The 22,751-nt window shown below is 43.6% G+C and overlaps 1 protein-coding gene across 3 annotated transcripts in view; it reads left to right on the top strand.

Moving 5' to 3' along the window:
• The window catches only part of CEP63 (centrosomal protein 63kDa), a 45,260-nt gene extending 29,698 nt beyond the window's left edge, over positions 1 to 15,562 (top strand). For 2 of the 3 annotated variants that reach the window (XM_006883373.1, XM_006883371.1), the window contains 3 exons: positions 165 to 362; positions 3,834 to 3,920; positions 15,404 to 15,562. In XM_006883373.1, the coding sequence (XP_006883435.1) occupies positions 165 to 362; positions 3,834 to 3,920; positions 15,404 to 15,562 (444 nt within the window). Of the gene's footprint in view, positions 1 to 164; positions 363 to 3,833; positions 3,921 to 8,979; positions 9,186 to 9,957; positions 10,217 to 15,403 lie in introns of all 3 variants that reach the window. The other variant, XM_006883372.1, reaches the window with a different exon arrangement.
• Positions 15,563 to 22,751: the final 7,189 nt, after the last annotated feature.

Here is a 22,751-nt window from a genome sequence, read left to right as displayed (position 1 = left end):
CTTCCTTACATATGTGCAGCTTGAGAAATTGCTAATATCTTGCATATTTAATCAAGAGATAGTTTTACATCTTGAGATGTAGTGAAAACCTTAACTGCTAATGGGTTTTTCTGTCTGAAATCCTTGATCTTGTTCTCATCCCTTGCTTTTCTGTCTCTGTATAGTTGAAAGAACAGATTTTACAAGCGGAACAGAGTTACAGTTCTGTCCTAGAAGGAATGAAGGTTGAAATCGCCCAGCTAACCCGGGAGCTGCATCAGCGAGACATCACGATTGCTTCCACTAAAGGTTCTTCCCTAGACTTGGAGATGCGGCTCAGAGTGGAGATACAGAAGGCGGAGGAGAAAGCAGTGGAGCACAAGGTGGGGCAGAACGACAGCTTGCATCTAGAGGGGTTTTGTATTTGACTGAAAATCTTATAAATCTCTGTGGCTTTTCAATCATCCGTACACATTTTCTTTTCCAACATTAATTACAGTTGGTTAATGTCTGATCAGTCCCTTAGTGTACACTGCCTTTCCCTTCACCCAGCTTATGTATTTGTTTTCATTTTCCTCTCTCTTTCTTTCTGTCAGCCACTCAAGAATGGGTCTATGTGTGTGTACAGTTTTTCTTAGCTTTTTATAAGAATAATTTTATACCAGAATAGTCCTTTTGTGACTGACGTATTTTACATAAGCAGAATGTCCTCCTGTGCACCTATGTTAGGCAATGTTATGTGAATTCCTTATTGTTGTTTAGTGTTGCATTGTGCTCACAGTTTATCTGTCGTCAGCCAATGGACACTTGTGCTGTTTCCATCTCTTTGCTACTATAAATAGTGCTCCAGTGAACACGGCTGTACATACATCTCTCATGTCACAGCTCTTATTTCTTTGGGATATATGCTGAGTAGCAGCATTGTTGAATCAATTGCTGTTTTCATTCTCAACTTTGTAAGGAAGCACCACGCTGCATTAATAGTGGTTGCACAAATGGGTGACCCTGGAGGACATTATGCTGAGTGAAATATCTCGGTCACAAAAGGACAAATATCGCATAGGGCCACTGTTGTAAAATGAGGTTGAGGGAAGGCAGAGAAGGAGGGAAGGAATGATGTATATTGCATTGAAACAGATGAGGGAGAGAACTGTTTAAAAGGGATATATGATCGGGTATTATTGTCATAACAGGAGTCTAGAACAAAGGCTGCACAGTGGAGGGGACATGGAGGGAGGGATTACATAGCAATGAAAGAGTTTTTCTTTTACTTTTCAAGCAGAAGAGTGAATTGAGAAGGAGGGGGTGGGCAGGGAGAAAAGTGCAACAATGAATGACTGGAAACCCCAAGTCTCTGTCAACTTTCATTAAAATGAAAAAAAAAACAAAAAAACCCAAAATAGTGGTTGCACACCGCAGTACTTTTCCATTAGTGTATGGGAGTTTCTGTCTCTCCACACCCTCACCGACCTTTGTTTGTGATCTTAACGGATTTTGTTCTTCTTTGTGATGTAAGATGATATCTTATTTGCGTGTTTCCAGTATCTAAAGGGAGGAGCTCTGCTGGTTTAGTGAGGACGTGCACGGCAAACCCAAAGGCATGAGAGTAGAATCTCCCAGCTACTGCACAAGAGAAAAATGGCTTATGCTGAGTGACCTAACTCAGTCCGACAAGGACAAATACTGTATAAAACCATTATTGTAGAATGAGCATGAGGATCCAAGGCGGGGGAGTGGTGGAAGCTGGAAATACAGGGGAGAGCGTGTGGTGTGAGGGGGAGGGTGTTCATTGAAGGGTTGCACATGTTGATGGCTGGGTGGGGTAAAGGAAATGGGAAGGGTGTTTTGTGGAAAACAGTGTGTTCAAACTTTGTAACTAAATCAGATTAAAATTAAAACAAAAAGAGGATGATGGGCAGTCTCGTTCTTTGTGAAGACCCACTCTGGAGGGTCAGCTATGAGTTCTGACTCCACAGTACCTAACAACACCACCACCACCAACAGTAGCTATGGGGTGCCCTTGTCTACAGTGAGTTGTGCTACTCACCTAACGGTGGAGTCTCTCCGCCAGTTCACATCCACCAGTGGCTCTGTGGGAGAAGGAGGGACAGTCTCCTGTGTGATCTGTAGCCTCCAAGAGCCCAGCTGAGGGTCAGCTATGAGTGTGTGTCCACTCAGCGGCCATCACTGAGGTAACAGCCAGTGAGGTCTTTCGAGTGGTGTCGTCCATACCTTCCAGGTAAGCTCTGCTTCCCCGCAGGCTGCACCTCTCCAGTCCACCAGCAGGTCCTCGGGAGACAGGGGAGGCGGTCTCCTCCAGTGTGATCTGCAGCCCTGGACACCCAGTGGAGGGTCCGCTGTGAGGCTGAGAGCATTGAGAGAGAGGAGCTAATTCTCCTGAGTGAATGACATGAATTATCTCCGTGTGTCTGTTGGCCATGGCCGTGTCTTTTTTAGTGGAATGTCTTTTCCTGTTCTATGCCCATAATTGTGTTTGTGGTTTTTTTCTTGTTGAGCATTTGGAGTTTTGTATACATTTTAGAGATATTCCTTGTTAGAGATGGCATTGCCAAATGATTTTTGCCAATGTGGGGGAATTTTTTTGAATAGATCTTCTATATCTCTGATGAGACTTACTTATAACGTTTTTAGCTTTCAGATGAGTTTTGTAAATGATACTGTCTTCTTTATATCCTTCTCCAAGTTCTCTTCGTTAGTGAAGCTCATCCTTCTGATTTTTGTGTGGCAATCTTGAGCTCTGCTGCTTGACTCAGTCCGTCAGTTAGGTCAGTAGTCTCTTGAGGAGTCCATGAGATTTGCTATATATAGGGTCCTGTCTATCGTCTGCAGATGGAAGCAGCTTTACTTCTTTGTCTGTTTGGATGCATTTTCTTGGCTTATTGCTCTGGTTAGGACTTCTGATATAATCTTGAAAGGGGTCTGAGAGAGGGTATGTCCATTCTCAACAAGAATACATCTAGTCTCTCTTTGTTCAGACTTACAGCTGGATATTGGGTTTTGTATGTATGACCTTAATTATGTTGAAGAAATTTCTGTTCCTATTTTATTGAGTGTTTTTATCTGGAAAGAGTATTGAACTTGGTCAAATGTGTTTTCTGCCTCAGTGAATATGATATGGTTGTTTTCCTTGTTTTATTGATGTGCTAAATTACACTGATTGTTTTTCTAATGTTGGTTCATCTTTGCATCTCCTCCTCTCTCTCTGTCTGTCTCTCGACACCAAATCAGAATCAAGTCGTAGCTGGCCCTCCATTGGGTTTCTGAGGCCATAGGTTGCCTAGGAGACGGTTGCCGGTCTTTCCCCCACGGATCTGCTAGTGGGTTTGAACCATCAGAGGGGCGCAGCCTTGGAAGGAGCAGCACCACGCCCTATACACTGAGCTGCCAGGGTGTGAGGGGCACTGTGACCTGATATGCCCTGGTATGATTCACTCCACAGAGGGTGCACTGTCCTAGATGTGACTGTGCCGTGTGGTCAGCAGGGTTATCTCCAAGGGTTCAGTGAGAGACAAGGACCCACTAACTCTGCGCCTGGTTGCAGGCTGGACACAGCACAGTCCATAACCACTGAGTGTGGAGCTGCATCAGAGATGCATTTGATCGACGTGTTGTTGTTGTGCACCGTGGAGTCGGAACTGACTTACCGCGGACCCTCCAGCAGGTTTTCAGAGGCAGTTAATTGCACAGGAGGAGATTGCCCATCCTTCTCCCGCGGTTCGGCTGGTGATCTCGAACCACGTGCCTTTGGGATTGTGGTGCAACTTCTTGCCACTAGGCCACCAGAGCTCCCTATTGATGTTCCACTTGGCTGATTTCTTCTTTCTTTTCCTCAGGAGATTTTGAGTCAGCTGGAGGCGCTCAAGTTAGAAAACCATCGTCTTTCGGAAACAGTCATGAAATTGGAATTGGACTTGCATGAGGTATGCAAACAGAAACGCGAGTTTTTATACTGCCTAAACCTTTTGAAAAAGTCACTTTCTAAATATTGATAATGTAAGAGTATAGCAGTGAAATGATCCCCTTACACTTTCTCAAGTGAAAGGCAGTAACCCAGGGTTGGCAAAGAGCCACGTGAGACTCTCTTCCAGCAGGAGGAAGCCGCTTCTCATGTGCGGAATGTGATAAAATGCAGGGCCAGTTTGTGTTCTGAGTGGAGAGAATGTGTGTGGAGGACCTGGCCTAGTGCCTGGCATTCGGTAAACCATGTACGGCCAGCTGCTGCTGCTGTATCTTACGCTGTGAGGGGTTGATTTTTGGGTTTTGTTTCCCCTAAAAGATATGTAACGATCTCTTCCAGTGTTCCCCTGGGACTGTGAATATGACTTTTATTTGGGAATGGTACCTTTGCAGTTGTCTCCAAGAACCTTGAGCCCATTGTTACAGTCACTGTGTCATTTGATGGTCTCCACTGTGTTTTGCTGACACACCACCTTTTTAAGCACGATGTCCCTCTCCAAGGACATAGTGATGTGCTTGTTCATGATCTCTTTTTATAAAAAAAAATTATTATTATTATTAATTGTAATGAAAATTTACAGAGACTTTGGATTTCCATTCATTCATTCATTGTTGCACTTTTCTTTTTGCCCCCCCCATCTCTTTTGATTATAAAGCAGTTAGTTTTTTTTAAAATCTTTACATTCTTTTTCTTTTGCATCATCTAGTTTTTCATTTTTAATTAAAAAAATCATTTTACACAAGAAGTATGTTGTTTCACATCAACAAAAAGATGCAATTCCATTTCTTAAGAGATTATAAATTGTAGTCTCCAGCTCAACCTTAGTGAGAATGAGAGTGGATACAAAACAAAGGGAGTGAGAGGTTTGAAAAAAAAATAGAATTTCAGTTGTAATTATTGGACAAAACACAGAGGTATTTGTGCGAGTGTCCAGATTGTTGCTGTTTGGTCAAGTACAGCTCATAGTGACCCCAGGAGAGTGTCCTGTCCTGTCCTGTGTCACCCTCCTCGTCCCTAATATAGTTGTAGTCTCTGTGTCAGTCCATCTGTTAAGGATCTTAGGGTCTTTCTCTCCTTTACTGACCCTCCACCTTTCCAAGCGTGATGTCCCTTTCCAAGGAATAGCAACATACCCAAGTAGGTGAGACCACATCTTGCCATTCTTGACTCTTTCAATTCAATTTTAGTTTTATTTCTGCCAAATACAATTCATGTAATCAGATGTTAACCTAGAACCTTTTAATATTGAAAGCCTTTTGGTAGGCAGGGCAACAGGCCTGCCTTTAAGAGACTTAGAGACCTCGTCAGAAAGATCAGGAAAGTGTATAAGCTCCTGTGAAACCAGAAAGAAACATGATTAGAAAAGTGAGTTAGAGAACCAATGTGGATATTCTTTCAACTAATTTACTATAGAAGTCTCATAATTTTCCAAGTAATCCACCTGATCTGTAGTTTTCTGATCCAGGGCAAAAGCCTGAAGATTGTTGAAATGTATTCATTTCTGCGCTTTCAGAGATTGTTGAAATGTATTTATTTCTGTGCTTTTAGAGCGTTACATGCCTTCAAAAAGATGCACAGCTGTACAGTGCCCCCTGTTTGTACTACTTTTAACTTCACAGACTGCAATACAGATGCTGAGGTTGGAAAAAATGAGTTTAGATGAGTGCTTTATTTCCACTAGACAAATATATCTTTTGGGAAGAGATGAGTCTTCAATTGTCAGCAAAAAGCCTAGAAGCCACGAAGTATTTTACAGTATAAAAAACATTTTATGAATTTTAAAGAACTTCTGCATTATAAAAGACAAATAGACTAGAGTAAAAGTAATCTATAAACAGACAAAAGGTTCATATTTATACCAGTATATAAGTATTTCTTACAAAGATAATCGGAAAAAAAGAGAATTTAAGAGAAATAGTGGGAAATGATATCCTAGATAATTCATAGAAGTCTTGGAAGTATTCCATAGAAAGAAAGCTGTTCAGCCTCCCTAATAATCAGAACAACTTAGTGTTTTTAACTAATTGGATTGACAATAATTTTTTTTACAAACAAACCCATCACTGGCAAGAATGTAGGAGCACAGGCCCTCTGATACTTTGTGAGAAGGTGGACCAAATGGCCTTTCTGGAGGATACACAGTCAGCTTCGGCATTGTAAAATCTATGTGCCCATGATCGTCCCGCACCACCTGCTTGTCTGATTTGATGGTCATTGCTGATAGTTCTCTAGAAAGGCCCTATCTGCTGCATTCCCAAAGTACCCATCCCACAGGAGCAAGTGTACAGGGAGACCCCGGGGGAGCGGGGGGAATGCTTCTTACGCCTTAGGGTATCCTTGGTAGCGTCCAGAAGTTTGAAGCAAACGAAATGTTCATCTGTAGGTGGTAGGTAACTGTGGCTTTCTATCCTACGAGATACTGCGCTGTCATGTCACATGGCAGATGCAAACCTGCAGTGCCTCCTGCTCCTTCCTCCCCAGATCCCTCTAAACCTATCCTGACAAGATTTCTCTTAAACATAAAGTCATATGGATAAGGTTGGAAGAGACAACAGGTTAACGTTTTATTAGACAGTGGGAGCGGATAGTTGGTAGTGTTGTTATGCGATGTCGAGTCACCTGTGACTCATAGTGGCCCTGTGTACAACAGCCCTAAATGCTGCTCTGTCCTGAGCCAACCTCATTGTCTCTGACACACCTACCCCTATTACCCCAATCACTGAATTGATCCATCTCATCGAGGGTCTTCCTCTCTTGCACTGTCTCTACACTCTTCCAATCATGATGTCCCTCTCCAAGGACTGGTCCCTCAGAACTTGCCCAAAGTATGTCAGATGGAGCCTCAGAATCCGTGCCTCCAAAGAGCAGCCTGGCTTCACCCTCTCCAGGATGAACCTGTTTGTTCTCCTAGCAGTCCATTGTATATTCCGCACTCTTCTCCAGCACCACAGCTCAAAGGCATCAATTCTCCTTCTGTCATGCCCAGTCATTGTTCAGCTTTCTGACACATGTGTAGTTGGTGGATTACTATAAATGCCCTGAGAGAGTCAGCTCTAAGCCAGTCATGGTGAAAGCCTGATTCCCACCCTGAATCCTCTGGAAGGCTAGAATCTGTGAGGACCTGATTGGAAGAATCTTCTCAGACAGTGACTGTCTGTTCATGTTTATGAGTGGGACGTTCCCAGGGAAGCTTAAACCAGACAATTCCCAGAGATTTTACTCTGTTTCTTTTCTCCGGAAACTCCTTCCAACAGTGGCAATACTGTGTCCTTTCCTTGCTCAGCTGTGTGTGTGCTTCTACTCAGTTTTTATGTCACCCTTCACATGCATTTGTCTGTTGTGTACTGCTGAGTCGGAACCAACCCATAGCTGACCCTCCAGTGGGTTTTCAGAGGCTGTAAATCGCACAGGACAGGGTTTCCCATCTTACCCTTAAGCCACCAGAGTTATCAATAAACTAATAAAATATTTGATTAAATTTTAAAAGAAGTCTGGCAAAGTCAGCTCACATTCTTTCTGTCTCTCTCTGCTATATCTGTCTGTCTCTTCTTTCAGTGTCTCTGTCTCTCTCTTTTCGGTGTGTGTGTGACAGTGTATTCTGTGGTGTCAAACTCTTAACTGGTTATGATCCTTTTAGGCTTCCTTGCTTTTTGAAGGTACAGTATGATTAAGAAGGATTGTTAGGAAGTTCTTTTGAGTTTTGCCATCAAAGCAGATAGGATGACTTTTGCCGATGAGTACTGGTGTTAAGGCTCCAAGCTTGGTGGTGTGGTTCTTGGTGCATCGTCATGCTCTCAAGCAGTCCGAGTGCCTCCTGTGTGTCTGCTCTACCTGCCGCCCCAGGAGAAAGGCGAGCCGTACCCTCCCGCTAACGTTCACGGCCTTGGAACCTGACAGAGGGTCACCGTGAGGGGGGCCGATTCAGTGCAGTGGCACTGGGGTAATTGGGGTTTGAATCTTCTTTTTTTTTTTGTTTTGTTTTGTTTGAATCTTCTTAATCATTAAATGGACAGCTCTGATAAAATAAATTACCACAGTGTAAAAAACTGACAGTAGTTTAATTCACATGTCCCTTCAAATGGTTTTCTTTGGAATTTTAGCAGCATTAACAACTTGTTAAAAGATGTTGTTACTTACTATCACTACTATTCATAAATATTAAAGTGATTTTTTTTAATGGCCAATTCTGTGAAACAGTTTTTGACCAGCTAATCTTTAAAAGGAGTCTTCACAGAATAAGCCAGACATCAGTTTAAACGATAAAGAGCTGTATCATAATTTTATAGAATATTACTGGAAATATTTTGTCATAAGAAAACAGCTGGTCCAGCCTACCATTCCCCCTTCTACCCGCTTAGTTCCTGCACGAGCAGGCAACACCTAGAATTGATGAGAAACGAAATTTATGATCATAGAGCTGAGACCAGATCAGGGTAGTAACTCCTCCTTTGTGCTTCCGTGTTGCTTCGTCATATCCTAATTTATTTCACATAAAGGGTTGGGGTCAAAGCTCTGCCAACGTCCTTCGATATTTCAAACAGGAGAGTGTTTGGCAGTCTTCCTGCCAGGCAGCTTTCCTTTCCAGAACCTCTGTTGCTATTTCTTCTCCAGGTAGATCACTCGGTTTTCTCCTCTTGGTGCCCCAGGCGCTTCTGCCATGAAGAAGAACCCATTCCTGCTCTTTTCTTTCTCAGCCTCTGGTTCTCACTTGCAGCTTTCCTTCTTCCTGGTTCTACCTTGCCCCCAGCTCTTTGCACATTGGCACATCAGGAAAAACCATCCTGCATCTAACCTACGTTCCAGTTTACACTCAGGAACAGAACCCCTTTTCTCTGGTCTCTCAATTTCCTGTTAGTTCCTAGAGCACCAAAGACAAGTCTTCCCCTTTTTCCAAAGTAAAACCAGAGGTGAACTCAGTACAACAAAAATAGTAATTCTAATAATGCATTTTCAACCAATAGTATCACAGATATCAAGTATTCTTGTGCAAATTAAGTGACTCTAGTATTCTTTTTTATTAGGCAAAAGGGATTTCTCTAACAGATCTCCAGGAGAATTATATTGAGGCATTAAATAAATTAGTGTCTGAAAATCAACAACTGCAGAAAGAGTTGATGGATACCAAATCTAAGCTGGAGGTCTCCACTCAGATGAGTCCCCCCGAAAAGGACAGGATTTTTAATGTGGCTTGCGACAGAGCTCCTGGGTTCAAGAATGCTGAGTTCAAGTAAAAATTTCTTAAGCATTTATTTAAAATGTGTATTATTGTAATATAGCTCTCATTTTGTTAAGGGTGATTTCTGAGGTACAGAAATTGACTCTTCATTAAAGCTGTCTTTGTGTTTAGTTCTGAAGTACGGTATGTATAAGAAATGCTGTTTATGTTAAAAATTGGGGTGGGAATTAATCCACGTTTATAAAGCTTTAGTTTTAGACATTTTAGGAATGGGTACCTTAATTTCCCTGAACCTTTTCATGCTGCCTACCACCTCCTACCCTGCTTGTCTTATAAGCAGTAGAATTTGGCTTTTTACAAAACGCTTCTTAGTATTTTTGTCAAGTACATTGTTTTACCATAAGTAGTAAGTGTTCTATGGAAGAGGAGGGTGGACTTCTTCCTCTGTGGCCTGTGGGGTTTTCTGCAAAAATCCATGTGCTGTCACCCAAATCCCACCCTCAGATGAGATGAGGCACCCCTCTTCTGTGCTGCCATGTACACAGCCCATCTACCTCTCCACACCCTCACCATAAATCTGCCAGCTGATGCCCTTCTCTTGCTAAATGAAAACACAGTAAGGACAGAGGCCTAATGGAGCAGTTAGATATTTGGAGCTTAAATTAGTAAAATAACACGTGGACTGAGCAGGCTACTCACGTTTGAAATGATAACTTTGATAATTAGCCCAATTAGTTTAAGTAGATCTCTGATCACATTTCTTTTATTCAGGAGCAAAATTACTACAATGTCTGTCTGTTTTGTTTTTCAATCTGCTATCCAGGCCAGCCCATGGCCATCACAGACGGGATGGAATAAAGATTGAGTTCTACAAATCAGGCCTTCTGTCCTCTCCAAAAAGACACACACTGGAAAGCTTAGACTCTGTGTCCAGAGCCCTCAGCGCTCTGAGCCCTCGGAGCAGCCCTGACAGCTCCCTCATTTCTGTACCTTCCAACTCTCTGTGTAAATCTGAATCTTCGCCTTCCATGCCTGAGACTGTGTCTGAGATGATGCATGACCAGGAAGAGTTTATATCTGTGGTATGGAAACTTTATGATTTTACTAGTTTATTGTTTGCTTTAGCTTAATTTGATTAGTTTAGCCTTTTTTTTTTTTTGAGGAGGAGGAAACTGATTATTTTAAAAAGGTTTTGTTTTGCTTTTCTTACTGATTGTCTGTTGTACCCTTGTTCATCCTTACGTATTTCTGTCTTGATTTTAGTTATGAGGACACATTCAGCTATGGTCATTTTTCAGAATGCGTCGCGTTCTGAACTGTAACTTAATCTACAGAGATTTGGCCATAACTGCTTCCTGCTCCGCTTGATAGGAGAATTACTGACAGTAACACCCGCCTGGCCCTCCCTCAGCTGCTCCACACACAGCACACAGACAGGTGTACACACCCCTGGGGCCTCTGTCACACTCATCACAAGACAGTGAGGCGTTAGGAAGTACCACCTTAGCAGGAGACCCGACACACTCACGTGGCTCACTCACATCTCTCAAAACAAAGTGATACAGAGACAGCGTCACAAAGTCTCGGAGGCAACGCACAACTTTAAACCACTCAAAAATTCAGGATGAGGTGACACCAGAAAAAATGACTGAAAGAAACCATGTTTTTATGGAAGAAAATCAGTTGGAGCTTTCTGGTCCTAATAAAGGAGATTTAAGTGCCTTTTGTGGATTGAGGGGGAAGACATAGAGAGGGTATAATAAAAACAAACCACTATGCAATACCAAATAGATAAAATAAATGGAACAATACAAAAAGAGCAAATTGAAACTCAGAGTATGAAGACTAAAATGTCGGAAATAACAGTTTAGAAGAACAAAGGAGCAGAATTGAAGCAGTGGACGGAAGGACAAATCCTTTGTTACTAATCTCTTAGAGGAATGATCAGAAAAGGAAGCAAACTAAACCAGAAAAAACCGTCTGGAACATCATCAAGAGGAATGACTTAAGTGTGAGTGGCAGTCCAGACGTCCAGAACAGGAAGAGACAAAACAAAAGCCTTCCAGAGAAAACAGTTGAAGATTTCCTGGAAGAAAAGTTCCCAAATATTGTGAAAATTTAAGAAAATACACATTCAAGAAGCCGAGAAGACTCCACGCAGGGCAGACCCCAAAAGAAGAGCACAAGCACATATCATCATCATGTTTTTCAAAATAAAGTAATAACGTAAACAGATAAGAAAGAAAACACAATGTCCCAGAATCTTAGGACCCAGCAGAATCAGTACTCAGAGGCCAGTTTAAAGCAGTAAACACATCAATAAAATAAGAAAGGGCTAAAAGCAACACCTTACGCCAGCATCTCTGACAATTAGAAAAAGAAAGAGCCAGCAAAGCCTACAGTCTCCAGAATAAAAGGTATATGAAGGGCAGGAATAAGAGACATAGAAAGCAGAAACAGCTGGAAGAACTAACAAGATTAGAAGTTGGCTCTCTGAAAGGAGTAATCAAATCGACAAGCTTCTGGCAAATTTAACAAAGGAAGAGAAAAAGATACTGTAACAGGAATAAGGTAGGAATTGGGTGATGTCACAACAGAACTAAGGAAAGCAAAAAAGGGTAATTGTAATATTATGAAGAGCTCTATACTCCAGCGGACTTCAAAATCCAAAGGAAATGGGCAATGTTTTAGAAATTCTCTGCCTGCGTAAATTAACAAAGAACAGTGGGAGGATATTTGAACAGACACATTACAAAAGAGGAAATTGGAGAGGTCATAAAAACACTCACAGCCACAAAAAGTCCTGGCCCAAATGGCTTCACTCGTTAATTTTACCAAGTATTGAGGGAACACATAGCCATCAATTCTACTCAATTTATTGGAGAATATAGAAAGATAGAATACTCCCAAACTCATTTTTTTTTAATTTTTATTTCCCAAACTCATTCTTTAAACATAATCCTGATAACAAAGCCAGGCAAAGATACTACTCAAGAAGAAAATTAAAGACCCTTATCCCCTATTATTTGGAAGGAAGAGTGGCCTCCACTTCCTAAACAGCATGCCTCCAGAAACTCTGTGAATTTTGATAAATGGCAATGGTTGTGGAAGGGCTTCAGGCATTTTGTTCAGGGGGTTGCTCTAAGTCGTGTTTCACTCGACGGTGAACAACAACAACATCTCTCATTATAGATGTAGACTTTCTACATCTCATAATAGATGTAGAAATTCTCAACAAAATCATAGTCAGTGGAATCCAGTATCATATAAAAAAAATCAGCATAATCATGTGAGATTCATACCAGGTATGCAAAAATGGTTTAACAGAAGAAAGACAATCAATGTAATACACCACATCAATAAAAACAAGCAAAAGAACCACGTGATCATGTCTGTTGATGCTGGGAAGACATTAGATAGAATTCAGCCCCCTTCCAGGTAAAAGCACTCAGCAGAATAGGAATCGAAGGGAAATTGTTAGATATGATTAAAAGTATACATACAAAACCAATGGCGAACTCAAGATGGATCAGAGACATAGAAGTAAAACCTAAAAGTATAAAGATCAAAGGGAAAATGGCAGGCAAATTTAGGAGCCTTAATCTACAGCTTAAATAGACTATCTACTAGAATAGAAGATGCAGTCAGCAGAGGATAAAGTAGATGATGGGACCCCCTAAAGATTTAATCCTTATGTACATCTAAGATTTCTCCAAAAGAGTAAAGAGAGAGTCTATAGACTGGGAACAATATTTGCCAGTGACATATCTGACAAGGAAGGGACCCATCTCTAAATGTACACAAAACTCCAGCACCTCAACCAGAGAAAGACAGCTCAGTTACCCAGTGGGCAGAGAACATAGAGACACTGCACATGGCCAGCAAACACAAGAAATGGTCAAGATCACTATGAGCTGTTAGGGAGATACAGACCAAATAATGAGATGCTACGTCATCCCTCCAACAGTAGCAAAGTTCACTAAGACCTCAAGCCACAAATGCTGGGGAGGAGGTGGCGAGACTGGAACTCGGATACACTGCTAGTGGGGGTCTATGGTGCAGCCATTATGGAAAGCAATTTTACTCTTCCTTAAAAAGTTGGGAACAAAAATATTCTTTGATTCAGCAATCCCACCATTAGGTCCCATCATTAGGTATACATCCAAAAAGATGTGAGAGCCACAACATAAACAGATATATGGATATTGTTACTGTTAGTTTAGAGAAGCAGTAAGTAAATAAGGTTCAAATCTTTTGTTCATAGGTTGCAATGAGTTGTGCTCAATGGGCTGGCAGTTAACAACATTACTGTTACTATTATGTTCACTGTAGCATTGTTTATAATAGCAAAGAGATGGAAACAACCTGAGAAAATGTCTAAGAACACCTGGTACATTCACACAGTGGAGTACAATGCAACACTTAAAGAGTGATAGTCCACTTGTGAAACACTGCCCAACATGGGTGAATCTAGAGGAAAGTGTGTTAACTGGTGTAAGTTAGTCACAAATGGACAATTATAATCTAGTCTAAGATTCCTGTTATGAAAAACTGAGGACAGGTTTACACACAGATTCACTCCTGGATGATTACCTGGCATGTGAAAGAAGGGCAAAGGGACTAAAAAATTGATAAACAGGTAAGTCAAGGCAAAGGCAGTAGTAGTAGAAGTATAAGAGGTTGATTGTACATTTAGTAAATGAATTACACGAGTCAGTTTCTAATTAATGTTATAAGGCAGAATGTGTATGGAGATTGCATGAACAACCATTATTATTATTTGTAACTCCCTAAAAAAGTTTAAAAAAAAAAAAATCTGGATTCCAGGAGAGTTGTGAAGCATGTTGTAGTGTACGGTTGGTCGGGTCAGAACCGACTCCTACCTGACCCTCCAGCGGGCTTTCAGAGGCAGTAAATCGCACGGGAGGAGACTGCCTGTCTTTGGAGCAGCTGGTGGATTCTAACCACGTTTGGATTGGCAGCACAGCTAAGCCCCCAGAGTTCCAACAATATGAGGCTTAAGCTGGGGAGGGAGGGGAGGGGAAGAATGGCATAGAGGTAAAAGGGGGTCTCCAGAGGTGGAGCAAGTGCAGGTAGTGTCCACAGTGTGATCCGGCTGCAGGATGGGAGCTGAGCACAGAGACCCCTGTTTCTGTGACCTAGACTGCGGTACAGACCCCCCCAGCTTCTGCCTCTGTCCTTCCCGCCTTACACTTCCTGTCCCCAGCAGGGCCCGACACCTGTCAGCATTCACTGTTACTGCCTTTTAAATGTGCCGGTAAATTTCTGGAAGGTTTCTTTTTTCACGATGAAACAAGGAATACACAAGCCTTCTTCATCTGTTAATTATGAGATTCTAAAAAGTCAACTTTTTTTCTTGTTTGGCATCCAACCTGTCCTGAATGAAACTAATGATGATCTTTATCGGCTTTGTGCTGTCTGCTGTGGATTGTGGTGAATTTTGAGAAATGAGTATTTAACTATGGGATGCCGCCTCAGCCTCCCGTGGGTCACCGTGTGATATATGCCCTTTTATCGTCCTGAGACCACAGCGTCCCCAAGTTCCAGAATACATCTGGACCACAAGGGTTTCAGAATTTTGAAAGAGAAAAAAGTACAGATTTGTTACTACTGTCTGATTTGGTGTTGGCAGCTTTCCTGTGCTTTAAAAGTAAAGGCACGTTGACATTAAGTGAATTTGAAATAACAAGTACCAAGTATACAGGGTTCTGGAACATTAAAGGATGTACCAGTGTGAACTAAGATATTCTTCAGGTGAAATATCCCATGTCTCTGCAATACTTTACATAGATCTTGGATCGGAACGATTTGTTTTCATTTTTACAGAGACTATTATCATCATCACTTCTCTTGTTGGGATGTGGTCTGGGTGATATAAACGCTTTATGCTTGACTGTAAACCAAAAGATGGCTAGTTCGAGCCCACCCAGCAGTACAAGGAAGGCGAGAGCCCGCTGACCTGCTTTCTTAGCAGTGACAGCCCAGGGCATCCCCAGTGTCCAGTGCCGTCCTGTAAGACACGTGGGATCACTGTGGGTTGAAATTGACAGCAAGTTTGAGTTTTCTTTATTTCTCCATTAGGATGAAGACAAATGTTCATTTAGAGGGAAAACTGTATTTGAGAGGGGGGGAAGGAATCCAACAACAAACCCCTTTTGATATTTCTAGTTAGACAATACCATAACTAGTTTGCCTTGGAGTTGAGCTTTTCTCCTTATTAATACGTGTCTGACGTGTCTCTCCCCTAGTGTGCCTTGCCGGTGTCCCCCCTTGGATCCATAGCTACAAGATTTTTAGAAGAGGAGGAAGTGAGGTCTCACCACATTCTGGAACGCCTGGACGCTCACATTGAAGAGCTGAAAAGAGAGAGTGAGAAGACAGTGAAACAGTTCACAGCTCTAAAGTAGCCTCTTTAGAAAAATCACAAACTTGGAAATAAAAGCAAAACCCCATGTTAATTGTCGTCTGGAGTTGCGGCTCTTTAAAAACACGAATATATAAAAAGAAAAAAATCATAAAGATTCTACATAGTGAAGCAGCTGTAAAGAAATCTGAAAATTTTAATACCTTTTCTTAGGCATTTTCACAGTGCTAGTTTATTTGAAGGACTCGTCCAGCAGTAACTTGTAAGGATAAACCTCTTTGCTAGACATTTATTAACTGTCTACTAATTTCTACTAATTAAAGATTTTATGGCACATGTTGGAAATAAAGTAACTGCAAGAGCTTCCTTTGAGAAGTGCATAGCTGAAGCCTGGGTTTAAGAGTCTCATTGATCCTTGTGGTCCAGTTTTGCCTCTTACTATTGTTAGGTCCTGTCCAGTTCAGCTCTTAGCGACCCTATGAACAGCCAACCTGAACCCTCCCTGTCCTGTGTCACTCCGTCTGTGTCAATCCACTCTTCTCCAGCACCACAACTCAAAGGCATCGATTCTTCTGTCATCTTTATTCATTGTCCAGCTCTCTGCTGCGTGATTGAGAAGACCATGCATGGCCTGACCATGACCAGGCACCTTACTCTTCAAACTAACAACATCGCTCTTGAGCATTTTTGGAGTGGTCCCTGACAGTGAACTTGATCAATGCAATATGTCTCCCAATTTTCCTGACTGTTGGTACCAAGGATGTTGATTGTTGACCCAAAGAAGGTGAAATAATTGACAGCTTTAATCCTTTCTCCATCATGCGGGGACTGTCCCTCTCGGCTCACCTGTGACTGGCTTTTTATCTCTCAGGCACTCCAAAGCTCCCTCTTCAAAAAACCTGCCCTTCAAGGCCCTGAGTTCCTGCCCTGATTTATGTTCTCTGGAACATAAGCTCTGGAACTGGGTGCCATCTGGAATCATTTTGTTTCTTGATTTATGTTCTTCTCATTGTCTGTCTTTACCACTGGAATTTAAGCATCATGAGGATAAATAATCCCGAGAGCGTAACTGGCGCTAAGAAGATGCTCGGATACCGTAAAACAGCAAATGCACGTGCTCTTACCTGCCCTTCTCTGTGTCTTATCTATGTTCTTTCCTGGGGTTCACCCTACCTCCTCTTCCACACCCTTTCACCTCCCCATAAAATGCCGCACACCACACTCGTTTGAGTCCCCTGTTCTTGGTCCTTGGCGCAGTCCAGAGGAAGGGTTTCTCGTTACTCTCAGCGCTCTGGGGGTCCTCGGCACTGCTGTGTCTCCCCCCCACAGAAAGTAGCTCAAGTGCAGCCAGGCCCGACTGGGTGCCGAGACTTTGCGATGCCCAATTCATTCTGCACACATCCTGGATGGCTGGAACCACACTGTGCTGAGTGGTAAAATGGGGATAATAAACAGTGGAGCCGAGTGCGTCAATGGGGATGAGGATGGCACAGGAGAATACCTTTCCATGGAACCTCATTTGATCTCCACTCATGGCGGCAATGAAGGGTTGCACTTCTGATTGGCAAGGGGATTGGTTGATGTGCCCTGAGTCCTGTGGCCAAGCGAGCGTGGGTGAACTGTATCACAAGACAACCCTTCTGGTCACCTTTACCCTGACAGCTCCATGGTCTTGAGAAAGCTACTATCCCCACACCTCAGTTTCCTTATCTATAAAATGAAAATAAAAGTACTGCCACCCACAAAGATTTCTGGGAAGCTCATACACATCTTAGCTCAAAGGCATCAATTCTTCTGTCCTCTTTAGTCATTGTCCAGCTCTGAGATGGACAGCAAGTGGTTGAAAAGACCATGGCCCAAATCAGGCATGCTTTGATCTCCAAACTGGCGTCATTGCTCTTCAGTACTTTGGAGAGAGGTCCTTGACAACTGGCTTTCTCAATGCAGCATGTCTTTTGATTTCTTGACGACTGGTGCCAAGGGTGTTGATCATTGATCCATGTAAGATGGAAGTGTTAACATGTCAATCTTTTCTCCATATTGGCAGCACCATGATAGATGGAGAAGAGACAGATTGTTAACAATTATAGCTTGCTCAGCTCCACAATCAATACTCTTAACACCAGCTGTCAGGAAATCTAAAGATGAATTGCATTGGGAAAATCTGCTGTCAAGGACCTCTCCAGAGTGCTGAAAAGCAATGATGTCCGTCTAGAGACTAAGGTTCACCTAGTCCAGGCCATGGCCTTTGCAATTACTTGCTGTGCATCAGAGAGCTGGACAATGATTAAGAATGACAGAAGAATAGATGCCTTAGTTGAGTTGTGGGGCTGGAGAAGAATAATATACCATGGACTGCCAAGAACACAAATAGGTCTGTCTTGGAGAGGGTGAAACCAAGTTTCTCCTTGGAGGCTAGGATTTTGAAGCTTTGTCTCCCATATTTTGAGCACATGGCCAGGAGAGATCAGTCCTTGAAGAAGGACATCATGCTTGAAAGGGTGGAGGGACAGCACAGGAGAGGAAGATTCCAGATGAGATGGATTGATACAGTGACTGGGACAATGAAGGTAGGTGTGTCAGACATAGTGAGACTGGCTCAGGACAGGGTAGGTTTCTGAGCTGCTGTACATAGAGTCGCTATGGGTCGCAGGCAACTTGACAGCACATAACAACATCATGATGTTGCCTATTGTTTACAGCCTTCAGGATTCTATGAGTCATTTCATCTCTGTCCTACAGAGCTGTGATGAGTTAGAATGGAATCCAAGGCCACACATCATCTGAGCAACCTTGAACTATCTGGCTACGAGATGAGAGGAGCTTGATGGCATCTGGAGCTTTGAAAGCTCCTCTTGTTTTAGGAGTCAGCTAACATGTTTCTCCTCCAATGACTGTCAGTTCAGTTATTCACTCATTCATTAAGCATTAATCATTAATCAGCAAAACTCTCATCTTAGAAAATGGCCTTTCTGCTATCCCCTGAAGGTATCTTCAGGGGTGCCACTACCCCACCTCCCTCTGTGCTCCAGGAGCCTCTGACACGTATGTGTGTCCGACTAGCACACCTGTGGCTGTGGCAGTACGTATCCAGACAGCCCTCCTGCGGCAGAGTGGATGAATCTGGACGCAGAGAAGCAGGAGCTCAAAGCCACACTTAGCAGCTGTGCGCCCTTGGGCACTTTCTTCATATGCAGGATGCGCACCACAATCTTTTATTCAACAAAGCTGGCACAGGGTCAGTTGGGATGCTGAGCACAGAAGAGATTCCCAAACAAATGGACTCTCGAGTGGTGCTGGAGAAGCGTATTGAATGCACCACGGACCGCCTGGAGAACAAATCGGTCTGTCTTAGTGAGGGAACCAAGTTTCTCCTTGGAGGCTAGAATTTTGAAGCTGGGTCTCACATACTTTGGGCACGTGGCCAGGAGGGGCCAGTCCTTGGAAAAGGACATCATACTCAAGGGTGGAGCGACAGCCCAGGAGAGGAAGACCTCAGATGAGATGGATTAGATACAATAATTGGGACAATGGGGGTAGGTGTGGCAAAGTCAGCGAGACTGACTCAGGACAGGGCAGGCTTCAGAGCTGCTGTACATAGGGTCGCTATGAGTTATAGGTGACTTGATGGCACGTAACAGCAACGAAGAATGCTGGTGGTATAATGTTAAAACACCTGTTTATTAAAAGGTCAGTAGTTTGAACCCACCAGCAGCCCCCAAGGAATAAAGACCTTGCCATGTGCTCCTATAAAGATTAAAAATAAATAAAACCTCAATGCCATCATATCTGATCCAACTCTTAGGTCACCCTCTAACAGGTTTTCTGAGACTGTAAATGGCACAGGAGGAAATTGCTTGTTTTCTCTCAAGGAATTGCTCATGTGCTTGGACTGCCAGAGAGTTCACCTTGGGGTTCACAGACAAGTCCACCGGATTGTGCTCTGGTAAAGATTATTGTTGTTAGGTGCTGTCGAGTGGAGTACAACTCGTAGTGGCACTGTGAACAGCTGACCTGAACCCTGCTCTATCCTGTGCCGTCCTCATCATCTGTCATCTGATATATTAGCGCCCATTGCTGAAGTCACTGTGTCAATCCATCTCATTGAGGGTCCTCCTCTACTTTGCTGACCCTCCACTTTTCAAGCATGATGTCCCTTCCCAAGGAGTAATAGTCTTGCCTAGCTACATGTCCAAAGTATGAAAGACAAAGCCCCACCATCTTTGCTTCCAAGGAGCACTCTGGCTGCACTTTTCCCAAGACCTGTTTGTTCTTTTGGCAGTTCATGGGCTATTCAGTACTTTTCTCCAACACCACAGCTCAAAGGCATCAATTCTTCTGTCATTCTTATTCATTGTCCTGCTCTCTGATGCATAGCAGGTGATTGAGAAGACCGTGTCCTGAATCAGGCACACCTTAGTCTTCAAAGTGTCATCATTGCTTCTCAGCATTTTGGAGAAGTCCCTGACAGTAGACTTGCCCAGTGCAACCCATCTCCTGATTTCCTGACTGCTGGTATACCAAGACTGTTGATTGTTGCTGTGAGCAAGATGAAATCAGTGTCAGCTTTTGTTGTATGAGATCATGCTGAGGTAGATTGACTCAAGGCCACACAACAGCAGCTGGAGCTTCTCCACCAAAGAGAGTGACTGTGGGAAAACATAGGCTCAGGCAGGGACCCTGGGAGTCAGAGGAGCTGACAGACAGTGAGAAAGTGATGTCTGTGGCGAGCTGGAGAGCACCTCCTTCCAGGAAGGAGCATCTGTAACTCTCATCCGCAGGGAGGCGTTAGCTCACAGGCTCTTCGGCAAAGAGCCAGCCAGCTAGATTTTAATATGAGCCTGACCTGAATGAATATATCATCATCAGCTAGTGTTTTTGTTGTTGATAGTTTTTTAAAATAAATTATTTTATATTGATTTGCTTACAAAGTTCATGTGCATTGTGTGTCACACTATTCTTCATTCACACTATTCCCGCACATTATGTTTTGTAAAATTTATCATCATTGGACTATGCCCACCATCGCTCTGTCTTTTCAGGTCCCTAATGTTTTCTCCCCCACTTCCTTTACCCTCTCCCTCCACTCACGAAATTATGCAACCCTGTGGTTTCACCCCTACCTGTCCTCACCCCCCTCTGCTCCCACCTCTTCCCCCCTTGACAGCATCTGTAAAGAAGACCTTTAAACAGAATCTTCAGTGATGGGATGGCCACCTCACGAAGTGGTGGGTGAGGTGGGTGAGTTTCTTATCCCTGTAAGAACTTATTCCGGAAGCGTCAGGGTGGCTGAGTGTTAATGACTCGTGTATGTTTTGAGTTAGAGGCTGCGTCAGGGATTGCTATGACATTACTGGGTGTGTGTGTGTGTGTGTGTGTGCACACGCGCACGCGCTTAAGCCCTTCAGATTCTCCAGAAAATAACATGACACATAAACTTCATCGTAATGATGATGACGAAGTCTATGAGATGGTGGTGCTGAGAGCTGACACTTAAAAACACCAAAGCCAAGCCAAGCCAAGCCAACAGCACAGCAAAGCATAGCAAAGCACACCAAACCTACATGTGGCACGGTTGACATTGTTCTTGAGGGCTTTCCAAGATCTTTTGGTCTTTCTTCCAAGGCATTTCCGAACAGACTTGAATTGCCTACTTCTCCACGCCCTCAGGATTTAAGTTGACACTGACTCAGCACATACGTGAGCCAAGGTCTCGTCTGTGCACCGTGTTGGTGGGAACTCATTCTAGTGGCCATGAGAAGTCTACCTGATGGGTGCTGTGATCATCCCCATTTCACAGAGGAGGAAACTAAGGCAGGCAGTAACTTGGAAAAGGACGTGACAGGGGCGGAATCAGGACTCAGAGTTCGATTCCAGGGTCTACCAAGGTCGACACCAGAGTCTCTTGCTCATTATATGCTGCCTATTACCAAATAGATTCATCCTAGAGAGGGTTAAACCAGGCTGCTCCTTGGACGCAAGGATTCTGGGGCTTCGTCTGACATACTTTGGACATGTTGTAAGGAGAGACAGGTCTTTGGAGAGGGACATCATGCTGGTAGAGTGGAGGGACAGCACAGGAGGGGAAGACCCTCTATGAGGTGGATTGATTCAGTGACTAGGGTAATCGGGATGGGTGTGTCAGAGGCAATGAGATTGGCACAGGATAGAGCAGGGTTTAGGGCCGTTGTACATAGGGTCGCTATGAGTCGCAGGCAACTCGAAGGCACATAACAACAACAACAACAACATTACCAAAAAGGTCTAAGTCACTCTCCTCCCTCAGCCTGCCAACCAAGCTCAGTAAAGAGGGGGGTGTCTAGACCCCTGCGGGGCTTCCCCAAGTCAAATCAATACTTAGAGCAGCGAGCCCCAGGCTTTCAATCACACCTTAATGGCTCCTGACCGTGCAAGACAGCAGAGTCAAAGAGGGGATCAGAGGTCACCCTTCCAGAAGGTAGTCCATTTGCTTCTTGCGCAAATGGACTTTTAACACTCTTGTTGAGCTTAAAAAATATCAAGTGAAGCTCTTACTGATAGTGGATTTCCGTGCCCCCCCAGCCCCCCCAACTGATTGCACTGCTCTGCTCCCTCTACTTTCCATCCTGGACAATGGAGGAGAGGATCGAGGGGTGCCAAGAGCTTCCTGGTCCCCACATCTTGGGACAGGGCTGCCCAAAGGAGATGAGGACACTCCAGAAATCTCCAGTGTCTTGGCCAGTGCTGGCCGCGCCTACTTGGTATTTTATACACTTTATAATATACAGTGGTCAATTCCAGCTCGATGCCTGTGGTGTTGGCTGTTGTTGTTTCCTGCAGATTCTCACTCTTAGTGATTGGCAGGTGCTAGAGAAGAACCATATGGTCTCCTAGGCTGTATCGTTTGGGAGAAGTGCAGTGGAGCAAGGGCTGAGTGCTTGACTCTTAATCAAAAGGTCAGTGATTGAAATATTCCCCACCCCCTACTCCCACCCCACACTGCTCCAAAGGACGAAGATGGGACATTCTGCTTCTGCAAAGATGCCTAGAAACCCCCCTGGGCAGTTCGTTACCAGTCTACACTGACTCAGTGGCGATGGCTTGTGGATTTTAACCTTTAGAGAAACAGAATGCTGAGGCTTTCTCCACGCTGCTCCTCCTCCTCCTCTTCTCCTCCTCTTCTTCTTCTCCTCCTCCTCCTCCTCTTCCTCCTCCTCTTCCTCCTCCTCTTCCTCCTCCTCTTCCTCCTCCTC

This window comes from Elephantulus edwardii, unplaced genomic scaffold, assembly GCF_000299155.1.
Source record: "Elephantulus edwardii isolate Elephantulus edwardi_28Jun2011 unplaced genomic scaffold, EleEdw1.0 scaffold00027, whole genome shotgun sequence".
Lineage (NCBI taxonomy): Eukaryota > Metazoa > Chordata > Mammalia > Macroscelidea > Macroscelididae > Elephantulus > Elephantulus edwardii.
Note: the sequence above shows the minus strand (reverse complement) of the source record. Positions and strands in the feature narration are given on the sequence as shown.